At 40.2% G+C, this 20,747-nt stretch overlaps 3 protein-coding genes and 1 pseudogene across 5 annotated transcripts; 2 read left to right on the top strand and 2 right to left on the bottom strand.

The window, feature by feature from the left end:
• The first annotated feature begins 10,494 nt into the window (after window positions 1-10,494).
• LOC106655514 (transmembrane protein 35A) lies at window positions 10,495-14,087 on the top strand. Its single transcript, XM_014375937.1, has 4 exons — window positions 10,495-10,605; window positions 11,930-12,068; window positions 12,154-12,260; window positions 12,461-14,087. The coding sequence occupies exons 1-4, from the start codon at window positions 10,495-10,497 to the stop codon at window positions 12,572-12,574; spliced, it is 471 nt and encodes a 156-aa protein (XP_014231423.1). The 3' UTR covers window positions 12,575-14,087.
• Window positions 14,088-14,183: 96 nt separating this feature from the next.
• Window positions 14,184-16,699, bottom strand: LOC106655513 (vacuolar protein sorting-associated protein VTA1 homolog). 3 transcript variants are annotated; one of them, XM_014375936.2, is made up of 6 exons: window positions 16,461-16,699; window positions 15,868-16,302; window positions 15,715-15,762; window positions 15,431-15,568; window positions 14,671-14,751; window positions 14,184-14,600 (listed from the first exon to the last, which is right to left on the bottom strand). In XM_014375936.2, exons 1-6 carry the CDS (start codon window positions 16,567-16,569, stop codon window positions 14,455-14,457), a joined length of 957 nt encoding a protein of 318 aa, XP_014231422.1. In that variant the 5' UTR covers window positions 16,570-16,699; the 3' UTR covers window positions 14,184-14,454. The 3 variants fall into 3 exon arrangements, with proteins under 3 accessions (XP_014231422.1, XP_023314788.1, XP_023314789.1); XM_023459020.1 differs by having other exon boundaries at window positions 15,715-15,759; XM_023459021.1 differs by lacking the exon at window positions 15,715-15,762 and having other exon boundaries at window positions 16,461-16,693.
• A 588-nt stretch (window positions 16,700-17,287) lies between these two features.
• On the bottom strand, window positions 17,288-18,479 carry LOC106655525 (annotated as a pseudogene).
• Window positions 18,480-19,275: 796 nt separating this feature from the next.
• Window positions 19,276-20,510, top strand: LOC106655528 (N-terminal Xaa-Pro-Lys N-methyltransferase 1). The gene is made up of 4 exons (XM_014375951.2): window positions 19,276-19,747; window positions 19,825-20,014; window positions 20,087-20,195; window positions 20,257-20,510. The coding sequence occupies exons 1-4, from the start codon at window positions 19,559-19,561 to the stop codon at window positions 20,498-20,500; spliced, it is 732 nt and encodes a 243-aa protein (XP_014231437.1). The 5' UTR covers window positions 19,276-19,558; the 3' UTR covers window positions 20,501-20,510.
• Window positions 20,511-20,747: the final 237 nt, after the last annotated feature.

The following is a 20,747-nucleotide window of genomic DNA, read 5'->3' as shown; positions in this document are numbered from 1 at the left end:
TCTGCGAAAGGCGCGCGCGTTGTGCGTTGCCGTGTATTTATTATGCGCCCGCGAGAATGACAGTCGGACTCGATCATTATCGGATTTTTTCGTTCGTTAAACCTAACGCGAAATTTAATCCTCTCTCAGAATTAGACTTCAGAATCGAACTGCGAGTTAAAGTTGAAAAGTAATAAACGATCGAAACAAACTAGACACGACTTTTTTTTAAAGAAAACTACAATTGTTTCGACCCGAATTTCAAAACGGAAAGATACTTTTTTCATAGGTCTAACGCCTATACGTATGGCATTCGTTGTATGTAGACTCGAAAGTACAATAGTTACGATGTCCGAATTCAACATACTGAACCACGAATTGGCGCTTCGTAGAATAATGGTATATTTTGCACCTACGGAGTGAAAAACTGGAAAGTCTTGTGAATCCCCCAGCCTAAAGTAACATTTTGGTTTTGCTCAGCGGTAGTAAAATGTTACTTTAGGTTGGGGTGGCACAAAAACCATCTTTTTCAGTAATTTATTACCTTCCATCTGGCAAAAGTTTATACAGGAATCATATGCCCGTACGTAGCACGGCACTTGTGAACGGTAGACGTGTCACCGTTAGGTGGCGCACTACTTAAATTGTCTTACCCTTAAAAGAAGTAGGCAAGTTCAGCCTTTAAGTTACAAACACTTATACCCTGGGCATGAATAGGTTTTTCCGCAGAATCAGTAAAAAAATTTTGGAGCTAGGTGACTAGTGTTTTCTTCAGAGAGCTGGAATTTCAGCACCCGTTTCAAAAATACACTGTTCTACGAAATATGTTTAACGCACAAACGTAAAATCATACAGCTTATCGTACATTTTTACGCGATAACGAGACATATTAATAAAAATGATTGAATCGCATTTTTTAAAACTGGGTGCTAACTTACCGACCTATAAATTTTAACTTAAAAATAATAACAACGGGTCTGAAGAATAAAACTTTTTTTTCATTAAAAATCTATAAATATCGTATCTTTGAGACTAATAAGTTTTGACTGGTTGAACTTGACTAATTCCACACTTCCATTTGTTGCCGAGTGCCAAAAACAACGTCATAAGGGAACTCCGTGTGGATTTTCTCCAGTTTTCTTTGAAATTTTAAAGGTTTAACGTGGAGTAATTTTTCCTCATGACGTTTCCTTACGTGACAAGACATCGGTCCTTTCTCGAAGTGCTCAATTAGACTCGAATCTCGAATACTAATATGAAATTCATACTTATCGGACGACTGTTTGTAACTTCCGTTTAAAATGTTCTTGCATTCATGACATTTAGCGCTAAATTTTATTTTTTGTGTTTTTTTTTTGCAATAGTATTCTTTTTTAAATATAAAAGCACATGGATATGAAAAATATGTAGCATTAATTACTCTAGACTTTGTAAAAAATACTGCCAAATGTGCTCACTAACACGACGAGCTTTGACCCGCAGCGAGGTGGTGGACGAGGGTCGTACTTTACACGTTTACACGTGGGCACTGAGCAGGCCTGCAGTTCCGCATTGTCAACGTAGACCGGCAGATAGTGACCGATAATAGGTGCTGATTTTTGAACTTATGCCCTTGAAAATTCTGAAAGATACATCGATAACAAGCTCAAAAAACGGAATATTACGCTGTATTTGCGTGGCAATATATTTCAAAGTACATATCGATTTGTAACAAATTTTAGCCTCGTGTCATAATTTTATAATTCATGAAATTATTAAAAGATGGTAGTTTATCACTGATCGAGTCTTTATATAGCTAGGCATAAGAGCACCAAGTGTTCTTTGATATAGATTGATATGGTCATAATGTAAGAAATACCCACGATTGTGTGCTGAAAAAATAATGGCATAAGTGCCACTTGTAGATATAAAAATCTAGACTCTACGAAAGTTGTGCAATATTTCGGGTTTAAACATCTTTCATATCTTTAGATTACAGGTAATTATCTTTGAACAAAGGGTTATATCACTGAACTGATTTTGATCACTGAAGCATACAAATTCGTTTTTCTACCACTATTTATAATTTTTTCATAATTTAATTTTGAATTAAATTGTTTTTCAATATTCATTTTTCAAATTCAATCGTACGTATTGATTACCAGTTACATTATATACATCGAAAGGTTCGCATCATTGGAAAAATAATCTCTTTATAGTCATCATCGGAGCAATGAAGATGCAACGATAACGATTAACGTTTTAAATGAGATCATCCTAAAAATATTTTTTTATACACTTTATACTAAGAAACGATCGTTTCAAGGCCTATTCGGGTGTGCGAACAATGTGGAAAAAGTAATAGTTTCTCTCCGTGAGTAAATGCCCGAAATTCGTGGTTTATCCGGTGAAAACCAAACATTGCGGAAAATCCGACCACACGATCAGAAAATTTATTCTTTTCTTAGCACATTTCGATACTTTTTTGTTTGAGTTAAAAATTTAGCTCGTACAGAAAGCTCGAAATGTAGCTTCTGCCCGAATAACGTCGGAATTTCTATTATCTTTTCCACTTAGAGCGATACGATCATTTTCTTTATCGGCTCGAAGCACACGCACGAAGCGAATTATTATATTACAGTCAGTACACGTTACGACGCAGAAGCGTGAACGACAAAAGAAAGATACAGAATTTGTAATTGTGTATTTTGCATTATAAGCAATTCTGTTTGCGTGAGTGCGTGAAAACAATGGACCAAGTAACAAAGAATGACGAATTTCTTCGTAAACTTTATCCTTTGATTAGAGATTACGAGGGTCAACTCCCGAATCTGCGAGACATTTTTCGGCCCGAAGCTGTTGAGTGGCTTCTCAGGGAGTCCATAAGACAGTATGAAGCCCGTAATAACCTTAATAATCCACTCATCAGATTTGTGATCAACACCGGCTACAAGGACGAACCTAAGGTAGATCAAAGAGGCAAGATAATTGTGCATCGCACCACACCGATTCATTTCGCTGCTAATGTGGTCGCCTGTCCTGATGTTCTAAATTATCTATTTCAAATATACGACAGATTCGACGTGAATTACATCGACGACGACGGCGACGGCGTCACACATTTTCATGTAGCCTGCTGGTACGGCCTCTATGACGTCGTCGAGAAATTCCTCGAGCTCGGTCTGGACCCGAATAGCCTCCTCGTACCTAGAATGAGCCGAATGCCGCTACTGCACTGGGCTCTGATCTGGAAGCACAAGCAGTTGATTGAATTGTTGCTGAAATATGGAGCAGATCCGAATGTAGCCAACGACATGGGAAAGACCCCTCTGCATATGATTTGCCAAAGGTACATGGATGGCGATCGCTTGACGGATTTTTTCTTCAAGGTCAACGAAAAAATCAATCATAATCCGTTGCGGATAGACGCACGGGACGAGTTGGGTAATACACCACTGCACTTGGCTCTGCGCATTGGTCACAAGTATAAGCTAGTCGAATGGCTGCTAGAGAGAGGCGCTGATTCCAATTTAGCTAATGCAGAGGGATTAACTCCTCTGCATATCATTTGCGATAGATACGACGATGCCGATGGCTTGGCGGAGTTTTTCTTCAATGTCACCAAAGAATTCAATCATAGTCCGTTTCGGATAGACGCACGGGACGACTTGGGTAACACACCACTGCACTTGGCTCTGCGCATTGGTCACAAGTATAAGCTAGTCGAATGGCTGCTAAGGAGAGGCGCTGATTCCAATTTAGCTAATGCAGAGGGATTAACTCCTCTGCATATCATTTGCGACAGAATAGACGATGCCGATGGCTTGGCCAAGTTTCTCTTCATTATGAACAAAAAAATCAAGCGGACAGTGGAGATCGATGCAAAGGACAAGTTGGGCCGTACACCACTGCAATTAGCTGTGTTGAGCCTTGCAGCAAAAACCCTCGATGTACTCTTGAAATACGGCGCTGATCTTTCCAGCTTCCCTTTTCCCTCTGAGAGTAATTTTGCTAAGAATTTGGTACCAGCGGCATTTCAAAGAGTCATTTTTAATTGCAGTTACTTGAATAGATTGAGATGGGGGTCTCGCGCTCTGATCATGGTTGACATACTCGAGAATAGAGGATACAAACTGAACCGAGACGACGCCCTGAAAATCATGGGAATTTTCACCAAGCACAGATTCTATTATGAGCCGATGAATCTCGATACAACTTGGTACGATGACGAGGAGTTCGCGAACGAAGCAAAAAAGAGGATGATAAAGCCAAACCTGTCGCTTTACGATTTGGTCAAATTAAGGCCCGAAGAGGCGGAAAAAAAACTCACCTATGCGGACTATAATATCTTTTCGGACTATAAATGGTTCCAGCTATCCGAAAAGCTTCGTCAAGCTTGTGCTGCGCATCTGTGCGAGACGATGTCGAGAGGATTCTTCCGGCGATGGGCCCTGGACTCATTCGCGGTGCTGGTGCGCCACGATCGACTGCCAATCGAGGGCCGTGAATTGATCACCAATGGCACATACACGAACAGAGATTTACATGATATTTGCTTGGAAGCTGCAAGCCTAAGCTCCTGACGACATCAATCATATTGGCAATCACTGTTATGATGTCTGGAGTCATTACATCTTTCATATCATTCGAATAAATAAATTTCAAAAAAAAACCCATCGAATCTATTGATTTTCCCTTCTTTTGAATTATTCTTTACTTCGACTTTATTGACAATAAAAGTCTGCCATTCGTTCGATAATCAGCACGTTAATGTAAAGAAAGCGCTGGAATGGGAACTATAACCGGGGACACATTCGATTCGCGAGTCCGCGTAGATTTTCAGATTCTACCGGGAGGTAAAGGGGCAGCTCGCAGATCAAACGTTCCAAAAAAATAATCTCGCGTCTCTGCTTATTGGAACGTATTTTGGACAGCTCAATCATGCATCCAAGCTCTATCAGCCGCATTCGTATTTTTCACTGTTGATGTATTACAATTAGAAACGCGTCGCTCAATGGGTTTAACGAGTTCTGCGAGTCGCTGCTTCATATTATAACGCTTCGAGGGCAACGAGGCGGTGGACGCTCTGGCCAGAGCTGCCACTGTTTCTTCACCAGCAGCCTCGCCCCCCGTAATCTTTACAGATCTCGCAGAGTCGTTCAGGCGCGACTGCTTCACTAACACGATCGCCAAGTGCGAGGCCGACGGTCTGTACAAGGGCAAGATCTACTTCGACCTCTTCCATCGCCATGACAAGTCGACTCCATGGTTTACAGGCAAGAATCTACCACGTTCGATGATTGTAACCATAAACCGAATACGCAGCAACCACCACAGCCTGGCCGAGTCCCTGCACAGGAAGAACATCATTCCCGACCCAGGATGTGCTTGCGGCTCGGGGGAGGAGAGCCTGAACCACGTCCTCTGGAACTGCGAGAGGTTCGAACGTCAGAGACGCGCCTTGTGGACGGAGCTGGCGCGACTCGGCCTCTCTGCTCCGTTGAACGCCGAGAGCATAGTAGCCAAGCCAAATTTGTCCGCGTGCTTGGCACTCCATCGCTTCCTCCAAAACTGCAACCTTCAAGTTTGACCAGCGACTGCAACTTCAGACCTAGCTCGGCCAACCCATCGTCTCTCACCCTCACCCCAGTTTCACTCGTATAACACCACTGTTATTTTAATCTCACTCTTTGCCAACTTCAAACTCGAAATGTACTCCTCAATAATTATTCTCCGTTTCTGTCTTTTCACTTTTTACTGTAATAGCTCGAAATAGTACACACAATCTCAATGTAAATTTCCACAATTTGTATATTTTCTGTCTTTTAAAAATAAAGTAAGTGCGCATACCCCTCGCTGGGTCCATGCACTATAATATAAAAAAAAAAAAATTCATACTTATCGGACGACTGTTTGTAACTTCCTTTTAAAATGTTCTTGCATTCATGACATTTAGCGCTAAAATATTCTTTTTTAAATATAAAAGCACATGGATATGAAAAATATGTAGCATTAATTACTCTAGACTTTGTAAAAAATACTGCCAAATGTGCTCACTAACACGACGAGCTTTGACCCGCAGCGAGGTGGTGGACGAGGGTCGTACTTTACACGTTTACACGTGGGCACTGAGCAGGCCTGCAGTTCCGCATTGGCAACGTAGACCGGCAGATAGTGACCGATAATAGGTGCTGATTTTTGAACTTATGCCCTTGAAAATTCTGAAACATACATCGATAACAAGCTCAAAAAACGGAATATTACGCTGTATTAGCGTGGCAATATATTTCAAAGTACATATCGATTTGTAACAAATTTTGGCCTCGTGTCATGATTTTATAATTCATGCAATTATTAAAAGATGATAGTTTGGCACTGATCGAGTATTTATATAGCTAGGCATAAGAGCACCAAGTGTTCTTTGATATAGATTGATATGGTCATAATGTAAGAAAAACCCATGATTGTGTGCTGAAAAAATAATGGCATAAGTGCCACTTGTAGACATAAAAATCTAGACTCTACAAAAGTTGTGCAATATTTCGGGTTTAAACATCTTTCACATCTTTAGATTACAGGTAATTATCTTTGAACAAAGGGTTATATCACTGAACTGATTTTGATCACTGAAGCATACAAATTCGTTTTTCTACCACTATTTATAATTTTTTCATAATTTAATTTTGAATTAAATTATTTTTCAATATTCATTTTTCAAATTCAATCGTACGTATTGATTACCAGTTACATTATATACATCGAAAGGTTCGTATCATTGAAAAAATAATCTCTTTATAGTCATCATCGACGGCAATGAAGATGCAACGATAACGATTAACGTTTTAAATGAGATCATCCTAAAAATATTTTTTTATACACTTTATACTAAGAAACGATAGTTTCAAGGCCTATTCGGGTGTGCGAACAATGTGGAAAAAGTAATAGTTTCTCTCCGTGAGTAAATGCCCGAAATTCGTGGTTTATCCGGTGAAAACCAAACATTGCGGAAAATCCGACCACACGATCAGAAAATTTATTCTTTTCTTAGCACATTTCGATACTTTTTTGTTTGAGTTAAAAATTTAGCTCGTACAGAAAGCTCGAAATGTAGCTTCTGCCCGAATAACGTCGGAATTTCTATTATCTTTTCCACTTAGAGCGATACGATCATTTTCTTTATCGGCTCGAAGCACACGCACGAAGCGAATTATTATATTACAGTCAGTACACGTTACGACGCAGAAGCGTGAACGACAAAAGAAAGATACAGAATTTGTAATTGTGTATTTTGCATTATAAGCAATTCTGTTTGCGTGAGTGCGTGAAAACAATGGACCAAGAAATAAATCACGAGTTTCTTCGTAAACTTTATCCTCTGATGAGAGATTACGAGGGTCAACTCCCGAATCTGCGAGACATTTTTCGGCCCGAAGCTATTGAACAGCTTCTCATGGAGTCCATAAGCCAGAAAGTTTATAACGGTCTCGATCCAAAGCCATTCATCAGATTTGTGATCAACACCGGCTACAAGGACGAACCTAAGGTAGATCAAAGAGGCAAGATAATTGTGCGTCGCACTACACCGATTCATCTCGCGACTAATATGTTCGCCTGTTCTGAGGTTTTCGATGATCTATTTCAAATATACGACAGATTCGACGTGAATTACATCGACGACGACGGCGACGGCGTCACACATTTTCATGTAGCCTGCTGGTACGGCCTCTATGACATCGTCGAGAAATTCCTCGAGCTCGGTCTGGACCCGAATGTCCTCGTGCCTAGAATGGGCCACTTGCCGCTACTGCACTGGGCTCTGATCTGCGAGCACAAGCAGTTGATCGAATTGTTGCTGAAATATGGAGCAGATCCGAATGTAGCCAACGACAAGGGAGAGACTTCTCTACACATCATTTGCCAAAGGTACAAGGATGGCGATGGCTTGGCGGATTTTTTCTTCAAGGTCAACGAAAAAATCAATCGAACGGTGGAGATCGATGCAAAGGACAAGTTGGGTAACGCACCATTGCACTTAGCTGTGAGTACTGGCAACAAGTATAACCTAGTCGAATGCCTGCTAAGGAGAGGCGCTGATCCCAATTCAGCCAATGCAAAGGGATCAACTCCTCTGCATATTATTTGCGATAGATACGACGATGCCGATGGCTTGGCCGAGTTTTTCTTCATTATGAACAAAAAAATCAAGCGGACAGTGGAGATCGATGCAAAGGACAAGTTGGGCCGTACACCACTGCAATTAGCTGTGTTGAGCCTTGCAGCAAAAACTCTCGATGTACTCTTGAAATACGGCGCCGATCTGTCCAGCTTTCCTTTTCCCTCTGAGAGTTATTTTGCTAGGAATTTGGATCCATCGTCTCACGAGTTTATGTTTTGCTTTTATATAAATAGATTGAGATTGGGGTCTCGCGCTCTGATTATGGTCGACATGCTCAAGAATCGAGGATACAAACTGAACCTAGGCGACGCCCTGAAGATCATGGGACTTTTCACCAAGTACAGATCCCATTATGAGCCGATGAATCTCGATGCATCTTGGTACGACGACGAGGAGTTCGCTAGAGAAGCAAGAATAATAATGATGAATTCTGGTCTTTCGCTGTACGACTTGGTCAAGTTAAGGCCCGAAGAGGCGGAAGAAAAACTCACCCATTCGGATTATTACGACTTGGCGTGCTCGAATAAATTGTTCAAGCTATCCGAAAAGCTTCGTCAAGCTTGTACTGCGCATCTGTGCGAGACGATGTCGAGAGGATTCTTCCTGCGATGGGCCCTGGACTCATTTGCGGTGCTGGTGCGCCACGATCGACTGCCAATCGAGTGCGGTGAATTGATAACCAATGGTATATACACGAACAGAGATTTACATAATATTTGCTTGGAAGCTGCAGGCCTAGGCATCTGACGACATTAATCGTATTGCCAAGTCTTTGTTATAATGTCTGGAGTCATTACATCTTTCACATCATTCGAATAAATAAATTTAAAAAATAACCCATCGAATCGAGTTATTCTTTACTTCGACTTAATTGAACAAAAAAAGTCTGCCATTCGTTCGATAATCAGCGCGTTAATATCCGCGTAGATTTTCAGATTCTTCCCGGCGGAAAAGGGCAGCTGGCAGATCAAAAGTTCCAAAAAAAGTCACGCGTCTCTGCGTATTGGAAGTATTGGAACGTATTATGGACAGCTCAATCGTGCATCCAAGCTCTATAAGCCCCCATTAGTATATTACTGCCCTAGGTCGGGAAAAACAGAAAAGTCCCAGGCCATTAGAAACGCGTCGTTTGCGCTCAATGGGTTTATAACGAGTTCTCGAGTCTGCGAGTCGCTGCTTCATATAATGCTTTGCGTCGGTAGCGGCAGTCTGCTATAGTCCAATGGCCGAGTAACGCGTGTCTTCGGTGCCACCCTCTCAATATAGTATACACATTGCACACACACACAAATACATACGTATATCGGGGTGTGTAACCCCCAGCAGCAGCAGCAGCAGCCGAAGCAGACGCCCTGCTCAGTCACAGCCCCACGCTATACGTATGACTTTGTACCGCGTGTAACGTCGTCGTTGTTCGTGTATTATTTTAACGAAGAGAGAGAGGAAAAAAAAAATGATTCCACGAGCCTCGCGGTGAAAGTGAGTTAATCGGCGCCGCAGAGAGAGAGAGAGAGAGAGAGAGAGAGCTTTTTTAAGCTGCGCATCTTAGTCTCATAAGATCTCGAGAGTCGCGAGCGTGCCGTGCGTGCCTCCGATTCATTTTGCTTCGCGACTCTTATATACGTCGTTTTTTCGTCGTGCAATACAATAATACGAATATCTCGCGAAGCCGTGCGAACGCGTGTTTTTGTTGTCGTTGGCCAGCCGCAGCGGCGCAGCTCAGTGCAGAGTGCAGACCTGCGTGTCTACATATATATACGTATATACGTATCGTGCTTGCGATGCTGACTTTTCGAGAGAGCGGCAGCGGCAGCAGCAGTAGCAGCTAGCCCCCGCGCCGCAGAGTATATAGTATATAAGCAGTGCGAGCAGCAGTCGAGCGTTATTATAGAAAACTGCCACCGAGACGACTATATATCACTACTACTGCTGCTGCTGCTGCTGCAGAGACACGATTTTCTGCGTGTGCAGCGGTCTCACGGCTCTGTGCAGTTCGCTGCCGCTGGCCAACGCGTCGACATGATTGTCTGCTAAAGCAAACTCGAGGAATTTCGTTCATGTAGTAGAGTCGTCGTGGTGACACCGCTGCTGCTGCTTTCTGTCTGTCTGTCTGTCCGCGATAGAAAACGCGGAAGTCCACGGCCAGGCGCGACTTTTATACACACTCTACGATAGTTCTGGCTCGCGTCTCCGTCTCTCTCTCTCGCGTTTCCTAGTTTTTTTAAAACAAAAAAAAAACACTCGCACAGGCGTAAATCTCGTTCGAGTGGTATATTAACGTTGAAGACAAAAACAAAGAAAAAAACAGAAGATAGAAGCAATAATACAGGGACGAAACAAAAGTGCCAATCGACCACGCCATGGGCTCCATAGTGCTCAAGTCGCTGTCGGTGCTGCTCGGCATATTCTTCGTGTTCGTCGGCACGATGAAGCTCACCTCCCACATAAGCAAGGACTTGCACAAAGATCTGGTGAGTACGATGCTTGATATTATAATGTAATGTAAAAAGTGATCGTGCACCGCACCCCCCCGTACAGAGTATACACATAACGGTGTATATATATAGCGCATATATCGAAAGGGCGCACGGAGGAAGCCGCGATTCGATCGATAACAACAAAACACGCGCGTCGGATTTCGGCCGCTGAAATACCCCCATAAAGGTATATTATATTATTATAGGACCGTAACACCGTAACCGGTGTGTGTGTACATTTGTTTGCGCGCGTGTCCGAGCGCTGCGTGACCTTATGTAATTCGATGTATCGCACGCGCGCGTGGCAGCGACGAATTCATCCCCCGCCGACGCGATTCGGAGCTCTGAGCTTAATAAACGTCAAAACAACAACGACAATGACAACAAACAACAACGGAGCTCGATTTAAAGTACTTTTGCGAGGCCGAGCTTCTCGATACGTATCGAGTTTTGCTTTTTGCGCTCACACACATACAGAAGAGAGCCTGCACACACACGCACACCCATTCACAGATGAAAAAAAACAGCCTCGCGCGTCGAACATTTATTTATAAATAAAAGCTCCTATATGCTGTGCGCGCGGCGTATATATTATAGGCAATCTGCGGCTGCTGCAGCTGCAGCTCGTGACGTTTGCGCACGAATTATTCACGGGGCAGTTTTATAATCTCGATGATATTATTATCACGGATAATCATGTGTGATTAATTATGGGAATTTTCCGTCGAGACGTCGACCTGACGCCGCTATAAACTTTGGGGAGTCTCGACGCTGTCGGTCAATGTTGCATAATATAATTATAATATCGGCGAGCCGAAAGCTCGACTCGCGTCTGCGTGCGTGCGAATGTATATAATACACATCGAACGTGCCAAATCAGCAGCCGGGCCATTGGGTCAGAGGTTCGTGACCATATATATTTATTATAATCGGGTCGCTGCCTCGAGAGAATCGTCTTCGTTCTATCAGAGGGGGCTATATACAGTACTCTCGAAGTCGCGTAATTATAAATTCGCCGAGCGACGGTCGGGCGTTCGTATATGAAGAAGAAAACACGTGTTATACGCTTGTATCTAACTACTTTACGAAATATCCTCCATCGATGCGAAAAATGAAATTCGATACTACACCGTCGATATCGATCGGACGCTCAGACGCGTTTTTGGCTATTTTCCGACGAATACGGGAAATCGTGTCGTATCTTGGCACGCGTCTGTCGACCTTTCAAAGGCTGTGTGCACGTAAGCGGAGCTTTGTTTCATCCGTATATACATCTTTTTAATTTTTTTTTGTTTTGTTTTTTTTTTTCTGCTCGCAGAGAAAGGAATACGTCAAGTACGCCAAAGTCTTTCCGCTGTCGAGCACGCTGGACTTCAAGGTGCCGAGCAAGTGGTATCGCCGAGTCGTCGGCGCGCTCGAAGTCATGTGCGGCCTCGCCATGGCCATCGTACCTAGTCGTGAGTTATCATATATACAATACAATTTTTAGATACAGTTGCTTCATTCTTCTTTTATCTCTCTGTCTCTCTCTCTGTGTCGCAGATAAAATAAAAAACGTCAGCAACGGAATTCTGGTGCTGCTCATGATGATGGCCGTCTACTCGCACTACATGGTCAACGACAAATTCGAGAGGATCGCCCCGGCACTGGTGAGGGCGTACACAGTTTTTTTATCTTCTCATTTTATTTATTTTCATCTCTTCATCTTGACGAGACGCGTGTCGTTTCGGAGTACAAAAACAATAATACTCGCGAGTGACATCGAGTCGTCGAGCTGTCTAAGCTGCACGACTCTCTCTATCGACTCTATATACACAGTGACGACGTTTTTCCATTTTTTTTTTCGCAGGTATTTTTCTTCATGCTGACGGGTCGCCTCGTAATAGACTGGCAGCTGAGAAGGAAAGCCGAGCTCACGGCGACCGCGAACGGAGTCGATGACAAAACGAAGAAGCAAGACTGAACGACGACGACGACGATATCGCTCTCGTTATGCTTTTGTTCTCTTCGTCGCGTCGAAGCAAACGTTCAACGAACATTATATATTACATATATAATTAAAAATATATATAAACGACGGGAGGGCGAGGATATGCCTCCGTCGGCGTATACTCGATTGTTTAAGTTTTTTGCACCTTGGAATATAAGAATCTAGTCGGACGATTGTAACGATAAATATATATATATTTATATTTATTATATACATTTGATTGTTTGTATTAAACAGTGCCGGATTTTGCCGGGGGGCACGAGTGTTTTGATGCGTGCGAGTGCGTGTGTGTATCGACTGTTGTTCGGTGTTTTACACGACGACGACGAAACAAATTTAATATACGATGCGCGGCGACAAATTATTTTACAGTGAGAGAGAGAGAGGCTTTTTATAGACGCGCGCCCGGTGTCGAGCGAAATTCGAGAAATCGAAACGAGATATTGTACAACACACACACACACTCGCACACAAACACACGAGATGTCTTCTGTAATAATATAGTCATCGAGTCGCGTTGATGATATTAATACGATTATTGTAATGCTCGCGATCGCGCGAGAAACTCGTAATTAGTCAATTATCGCTTGTTTTTATGTTTTAGGATGATTGATGTACATTTGTGTTATTTTAAAAATTATGTCGTGCGCTTGCGAGAATGTGCGAATGCGTGTGTAAGATTTATTATTTTTTTTTTGTTTGGTCATTAACTCGCGGAATGCGAGAGAAATGTCGCTAAATGATTTTGCGTGTGTGTTTACAATCGATGCTTCCAAATTTAGACGGATTGGCAAACGATGGACTATGCGCCGTGTACGCGCCAGTCTTCTTTTCGGGCCAATTTCGAGCGTGGTGTTGTATAGCGCGTGGTGGCCTTTTTCGAGCGAGGCTCGTCGACGACGTATATGCGCCGCGTTGCACCAAATACGCGTGCCACGCGCGAAATACAATGTCTTCTTGTTGCCGATTTTGTAAGCGGTTTTTAATGTCGGATATTGTGTGCGAAAACAAAGCAGAGAGATACAGTCGCAACTGCACGAGTTCTGATCTGTTTTTTTTTTTTTTTATATATATAACACTGAGGACGTGTGCATAGACACAATGTCACGTTGCTCAATTGGAGAGAAGGCTATATTTATAATTATTATACATAGCGAAGATAAAAAAAATCATTTTTACAATACACGAGTCAAAAGTGTAAACTTAGAGGCAATTGCACGCACATGCGTCTAGAATATTAGCATAGATTATATTCATTACGAAGAGCACAATCGAAAATGTAATCGCGTAGCTGTGTTACACATTCTGGATTATACGAGAGGATGCGAGACGTCGAATTTTGTAAAACAATTTGTAATTCAATTTTTATGTCAAATCAAACACGAGTGAAAAATCAAGAGTTAATTTGTGTCAAAGTACGAGAAAATTTAATCTCGTTCAATGTGGCTCGACGTTGTATCGACATTTTTTCAATCAAGCAATGATACTTCCAACGAAAGTTTCTTTTGTACATCACTATTTGTAAATTACGATGCGTATGAGCTGTTACATATGATTTGTTCTTTGAATAAAAACAAAAACGTTTATCATTAAAACATGTCTTTTTCGTAAAATCTCGAAGCATATATAATTTTCTTTTATTCTATGTCAAACTTATTATACAAACATCATTAAAATTTATGTACAAAATATATGCATATATTTTTAATTATTAGCGCGGAATATACCGTCAAAGAGTATCGTAGCGTGTCGACTTGCAGTGGAACAAAATAACTATTGGTTTTAATAATTAATAGTTACTATCTGTGTGTGATGGGACTCATAGAAAATTATCATTATCATCATTATGAACATTAAGCAGGATCAACGCCAGTTTTCAAGAGAGTCAGAGCTTTCTCCAAATTCAAAATTGCGGTGCGCACGTCGTCGTAATCCAATGCGCTGCCAGCCCACTTGATGTACTTTTTGGCTTTGGTCGATTGTTCCAGCGACAGTTCCACTGCAGGGTACAGATATCGTTAGCAATGATGCAAGATGTATTGTTTTTTTTTTGTAACTTTTACACCTACCTCCAGTATCCGAAGATACGCTACTGGTGGGGGCGGGATTTCTCGGTGCCGGTGCTGGACTCACTTGCGGCTGTTGAGGTACTGAAATAAGAAATAAAGTATATAAAGTATATTTTATTACTGGATAAAGAGCATTGACAAAACTAGTATTTCTAGTTTGTGATGCAAAATTAATATGCTTGTGGAAGCAGCTGATTGAAAACCATTTAAGAAGTGAAGTTTCAAAATCAAAATTTTGTAATAAATAATAATTAAAATCGATTAAACTCACACTTGATAATTTTCTTATATTAATTATGAATAGCTAATAAAATTAAAATTAACTGCCAATAAAATTTGACTGAAATTATGCAGAAAGCAAGTGATATACATTTGAAAAATTATGTACCAGATTCATCGACGCTATCATCGTTATTTAAATCGGTGTTTAAATCTAAATAAAACAAATTTTGTAAATTTTAACAAATTATTCACAAGCAAATTCAAATTTGATTGCAAAGTTTACAAGTACCATCAACATTTTCGTCTTCTGTCTCCTGAACTACATCTACATATAAAACATTGACAGCAAAGGATAAATTATATATTTTATAAAAATTACAAATAATCTTATGGATTTATAATCATTAGATTAGGATTACCAGATTCATCATTATTATCTGGGCTTTCCGTAACTTCAGCAGCTTAACATTAAATTATTGATCAAATTCAGTTGAAAAATTTTTCTCATTTTGATACTTATGTAAAAAAAAGTTTGTACCTGGTGGCGATGGAAACTGGAAGGGTGCCCCTATATTTGTTGGTGGTGTAGGATGTGGCGGTGTTGATGGTAATGGAGGCACATTGGGCATCGTAGGCATCAACGGTTGCATAGGTTGTGCAGGAGTTGAGGATGAACCTATGGAATAAATCATCATGAATACCACTTACTAAAATTATAAAACTCGCTATGAATTATGAAAAGGCCTGATTTGACATTTCTAATAAATGATCAAAAGCTTATGAATATGACGATGGCATTGAATTATGATAATTCAAAATTACCAAGTACTTCATCATCACTTTCATATGCCTGATTATCTTCATTGTCTGCTTTGAGAAAATAAAATATTATACATAAAGTATATTTACTTAAGAATATTCATCAATTCATTTCAAATTAAAATCTCAATGCAAACTCTTGATTAAAATACTCACCATTATTACTATCTATAATACTTTCATTGGTATTATCATCATCGTTAACTGGAGGAGGTTCAGGAGTTTCTCCATTCTTTAAACAATTATTAATATACGTTGCTCTCCACTGGGCAAACTTTCGATTCGTTGTATTTTCTTCTGTTAGCTCTCCAAAAGTTGTTAGGACATCGTACAGTAGACCAGCGGTATAATAGCTAAGTACAAGGCTCATTGAGAATTTGGAAGCTCTGTCACTTGTATTGGCAGTAGTGAAAAGCTTGTATGCCCAGTTCTCTATGTACGCCTGTGCAGCAATCTCATTTGTAATGGATTCATTGTCGGAGTTGGATTTTTTGACTCCTTCGAGCCAGTCCATCACACTCAGAAGAAACGTCGTTTCCTCACTGGTTTTAGTGGATAACTTTAATCCAGTTTGTAATGCATAAAGGCGGCCTGCAAATATCGATTCGTCATTGATTTATTTAATTACATGATTTTCTGTCTAACGCAATGAAATAAAAAATAGTTTATCGACAATATCAAGCACATAACCGCAGAGCTTGACTCCGGGCGTACTTGATTGATAACATTTTGTTGTTAATACGACTTACACCAGTAACTGACAACGATGTCTTTGGCTTGGTAATTTTTGCCAGTCTTCAGATAAGGCTGGATAGGCTTTAATGGGGCTGGAATTTCCAGCTGGTCAAAATTTGCCATTTTTTCGTGCGAAGCTTTCAATAAACAAAGGCTTTCAAACTATCTATTCGTAAAACGACACTCTATATTTACTAGTGAATCAGACACTCGACGACGATCAGGTGTCTCACGATTTGCACGGCTTGTTGTGCTTGCATGATATCTATAGCCGATATGTCAGAAAATTTCAATTTCAATATTTACCATGGCAGAGATAATTGAACAATTACTTTGTAATTGCGAGTAATGTTTTGAATAAAAATTTTGATGCGCACAATTAGAGTTGTAAAAATATTTGGATTATAAAGTTTTATACCTTTGAATGTAAATTTCTTATAGTTCTTTATTTTTTATAAAAATCAGTAGTAATTCTAAAATAAAATGATTCTTTCAGATATCTTTTTGAGACAGTTTTGTTGTTATTAATAGTTGAACTCATCCTGATTATGTGAATGATACATTTAAAATTTATTTATCGCCATATGATTCTGTTTCAATTAGCATTTGATTACAAATATTTTATTTTATTTGTTAATAAAAACTTTCCAGCTCATGCGATCAAACTTGACTCAACGATAAATTTGTGGACATTTATCTCAAGTATTAATTAGTAAAATAATATTTAACTAATACTACTAAAATTTCACTTCAAGCTAATAGAACAAAAGTATTTATGGTAATATTAATATCTACGAAGAAGATTCAATGGTTTTGAAATGAATACACAATTTTTATTCTATTAAATTATTTTATTAACTTAACGTATATAAAAAAATTTTTTGTTTATCTGTTAGATTTGGCAACACGTTCCAATTCATCCTTCTTCTTGATGGCATAAGAGTTAGAACTTCCCTTAGCAGCATTGATCAGCTCGTCAGCTAGGCATTCAGCGATTGTTTTGATGTTTCTGAATGCGGCCTCACGTGCACCAGTGCACAACAGCCAGATAGCTTGGTTGACTCTTCTGAGGGGGGAGACATCCACCGCCTGACGACGGACTGTACCGGCTCTACCAATTCTGGTGGAGTCTTCTCTGGGTCCTGAGTTGATGATGGCAGAAACCAAAATTTGGAGTGGGTTCTCTCCAGTTAGGAGGAACATGATTTCAAATGCATGCTTGACAATTCTGCATGCCATCAGTTTCTTGCCATTGTTGCGACCGTGCATCATCAATGAGTTGGTCAAACGTTCAACAATGTTGCACAGTGCCTTACGGAATCTTTTCTGTGCATACCTTCCAGCGGAATGGGGCAAGAATCTTGCATTCTTTTCCTTGACAGAAATGTAATCCTGCAATGACATGTCATTGACATGAACATCTTCACAGGTCCATTTGCCAAAAAGCTTGATTTCTGGCATGGAGTCAGCATGATGTACTGCTGCTGCAGATGCAACTACTTCATTGGAGGCAGCATCAACCTCAGCATCCCAATTTTCAGACATGATGGAATTTTATCTATAACAAAAAAGAAAGCAAAAATTTACTTGTTATAATCATGTACATATGAATTAAATTCAGAAATTAAAAATTGCTACATCGAGCAAATTCGTACTATCTAAGCTCAATAAAATAATTAACTTATTAATTTTATTGATTAAAATAATAAGGTGTTTAAGGGTTGTAATTATAAAAGGAAAAATAAAATGTATATGATAACAAGGCCTGTTGATGCCGAGTTAACCTCTCGAATCGACGTAAAACAGCATTTTTCAACAAAACCAGCGATCACTATGCAATCGTGGGTGAAATAAGTAATTTTTACGTCAACGCACTTGAACCGAGCGACGTCACAATGTTGCACAAAAATTTATAACAATTGATTTTCGAATTTTTAAGTGAAAATAATGTACACTTACCATGTGTATGGTATAAAACACGAAGAGTAAAGAAACTTTTTTTTCGAGTGCGCAATGCCGCCGTGAGTTGGAATTTGGACCGTGGGGGCGCCGCTGCACCATTCAAATTTTCATCACCAGAATCGAACTTGTAACATATTTCGATTATAATTAATTAATTTTAACAATTTTATAGTATACGCTACAAGTAATTGAAATTTTTATTTTTCATTTTTTTTTTCTTGTAATTTTTCATAAATTATAATATTCATCGGTCGGGTATTTTTGGCAATAAAAATATGTAATTATAAATAAAAAGCACAGGTTGACTTAAATATCTATAATTATGAAATAAAATCGTTAAGTGAACTTATATTAAACGAGTTTTGATCCAATGTTCCGATGATGCAAATAATAATAAGCTCCAAATTAGCTGGGAATATTTGTATACTATTAAAAGCTCTAAAATTTTCTGACTAATGTGTAACAATTTCTCGAATAGAACATCGACTAATTGATGAAAACGGTGACAGTAAACAATACCCAATTTTTAGTTATCAATTGATTATGCTGTTCGATAGTGCATTCGGTTTGCAAGTCTCAGTACAGATGAAGTCCTTGATTTTTCTCCAACGACATGAATTACAATATTAATCGCACAGATTCGCTTCTCATAATTTTCTTCTGGTTCTTCGATACAGATCATGCGCGAAAGCCATCGTTTTTACGTCAACGACACGCAACACGCAATAATCGGAGTAATAATTCGATGTCATCGCCTAAATGCACTTGAATCTTGATATTTGTAATCCAGTCGCGAGGTGCATCTTCAGTCCCTGCAGTTTTTCTCAATTCTCGCGCTTCCACGTCGCGGGCCCCGCGCCTGCGTAACTCTATACCGACGTCAGAACGTGCGATTCATCAGTGCCATGTGGTCGCGGCGAACGAATCTCGCGATATGCTTGCACATGCGAGTTCGCGCGAGTTGTGACAGGGGAAGCATCATTTCTCCTCCTTGCTACATTGCAACACGCGTGTTTGAAGAGCCGAGCATTTACTCGGCGCTGTGCAGTGCAGCCGGCGACAGTCGGTGTCCTTCGAACAATTTTCCAATTGCGTTACATTCGTTGTTGTCGTTGAAAGATTTAATTTAATATATAATATAATAAAAAAAATGGAAGAAGATCCAGCCGTCTATCGTAAGCAAGTCGAGAGCTTCACGTCGCAGAAGGAGTTCTACGAGGACGCGGCCAAGTACTGGGATCAGATACCGGCCACCGTCAACGGCATGCTCGGCGGCTTCGCCTGCATATCCGAGATCGACGTCAACGCGTCCAAGCGATTTCTCAAGGCCCTCTTTCAAGTACGAACATACTCGATTTTGATCGTGCATCTTGTTGTTATTGTTTTGCTTATTTTTTTTTTTTTTTTTTTTTTTAGGCGGAGGAGCTGGACGTCGGCCGGGATTACGCGTGCGACTGCGGTGCCGGTATCGGCCGAGTGACGGGCAACTTGCTGTCGCGTTTCTTCAACAAGGTCGATCTGGTCGAGCAGAATCCGAAATTTTTGGAGCAAGCCAAGTCTTATCTGAAGGTGTCCAAGAGCAAAGTCGGCGAATTTTATCCCATCGGTATGGTTGGCTCGATCGCCATCGACATAACGAGATCAAAAATATAATTTCAATTTTTTTTTTCAACGACAGGTTTACAGGACTTTGATCCAGAGCCAAAGAGATATAATGTCATATGGTGTCAGTGGGTATTGGGTCATTTGAACGACGCAGATTTGGTGAAATTTTTCAAGAACTGCAAGTAGGTTCACGACGATGCATTTGCCACGAATACAAATTGAACCGAATTTTATATTTTACAGAAAAGGACTGAAAGACAATGGTATTTTATGCGTCAAAGAAAATGTTACAAAAGCTGACGTTGTTCAAATGGACCCAACAGATTCATCCATTACTAGACCTTACAAGGAATTGGTTGCAGCCTTCGACGCTGCAGGCTACACTTGCATCAAAGAGGAGCTACAAACTCGGATGCCCGATGGGTTGTACCCAGTTTATATGTTTGCCCTGAAGCCAATAGAAGTTACTTCAGAGAGTTCGAATTAGATAGACAATTTCATGTACGATAGTTTCAAAGATTTAATAGATGAATTTGAAAGACTCGAAGATTGCACAATAAGTATCACACTATTTGAACAGGTTTTAAACAGACGTTACAATAATTATTGTACAGATGAGAAGAGCCAAACTTTGAAAGTTTGGAACAATATCAACAAACAATGTGCACTATTGATTTTTGCACGTATTGCATCACAAGCAAGGGTTTATACAAATGATATTTTTATAAAATTTA

This window comes from Trichogramma pretiosum, unplaced genomic scaffold, assembly GCF_000599845.2.
Source record: "Trichogramma pretiosum strain Unisexual culture from Peru unplaced genomic scaffold, Tpre_2.0 scaffold73, whole genome shotgun sequence".
Classification (NCBI taxonomy): domain Eukaryota; kingdom Metazoa; phylum Arthropoda; class Insecta; order Hymenoptera; family Trichogrammatidae; genus Trichogramma; species Trichogramma pretiosum.
This window is presented reverse-complemented; position numbering and strand designations above follow the sequence as displayed.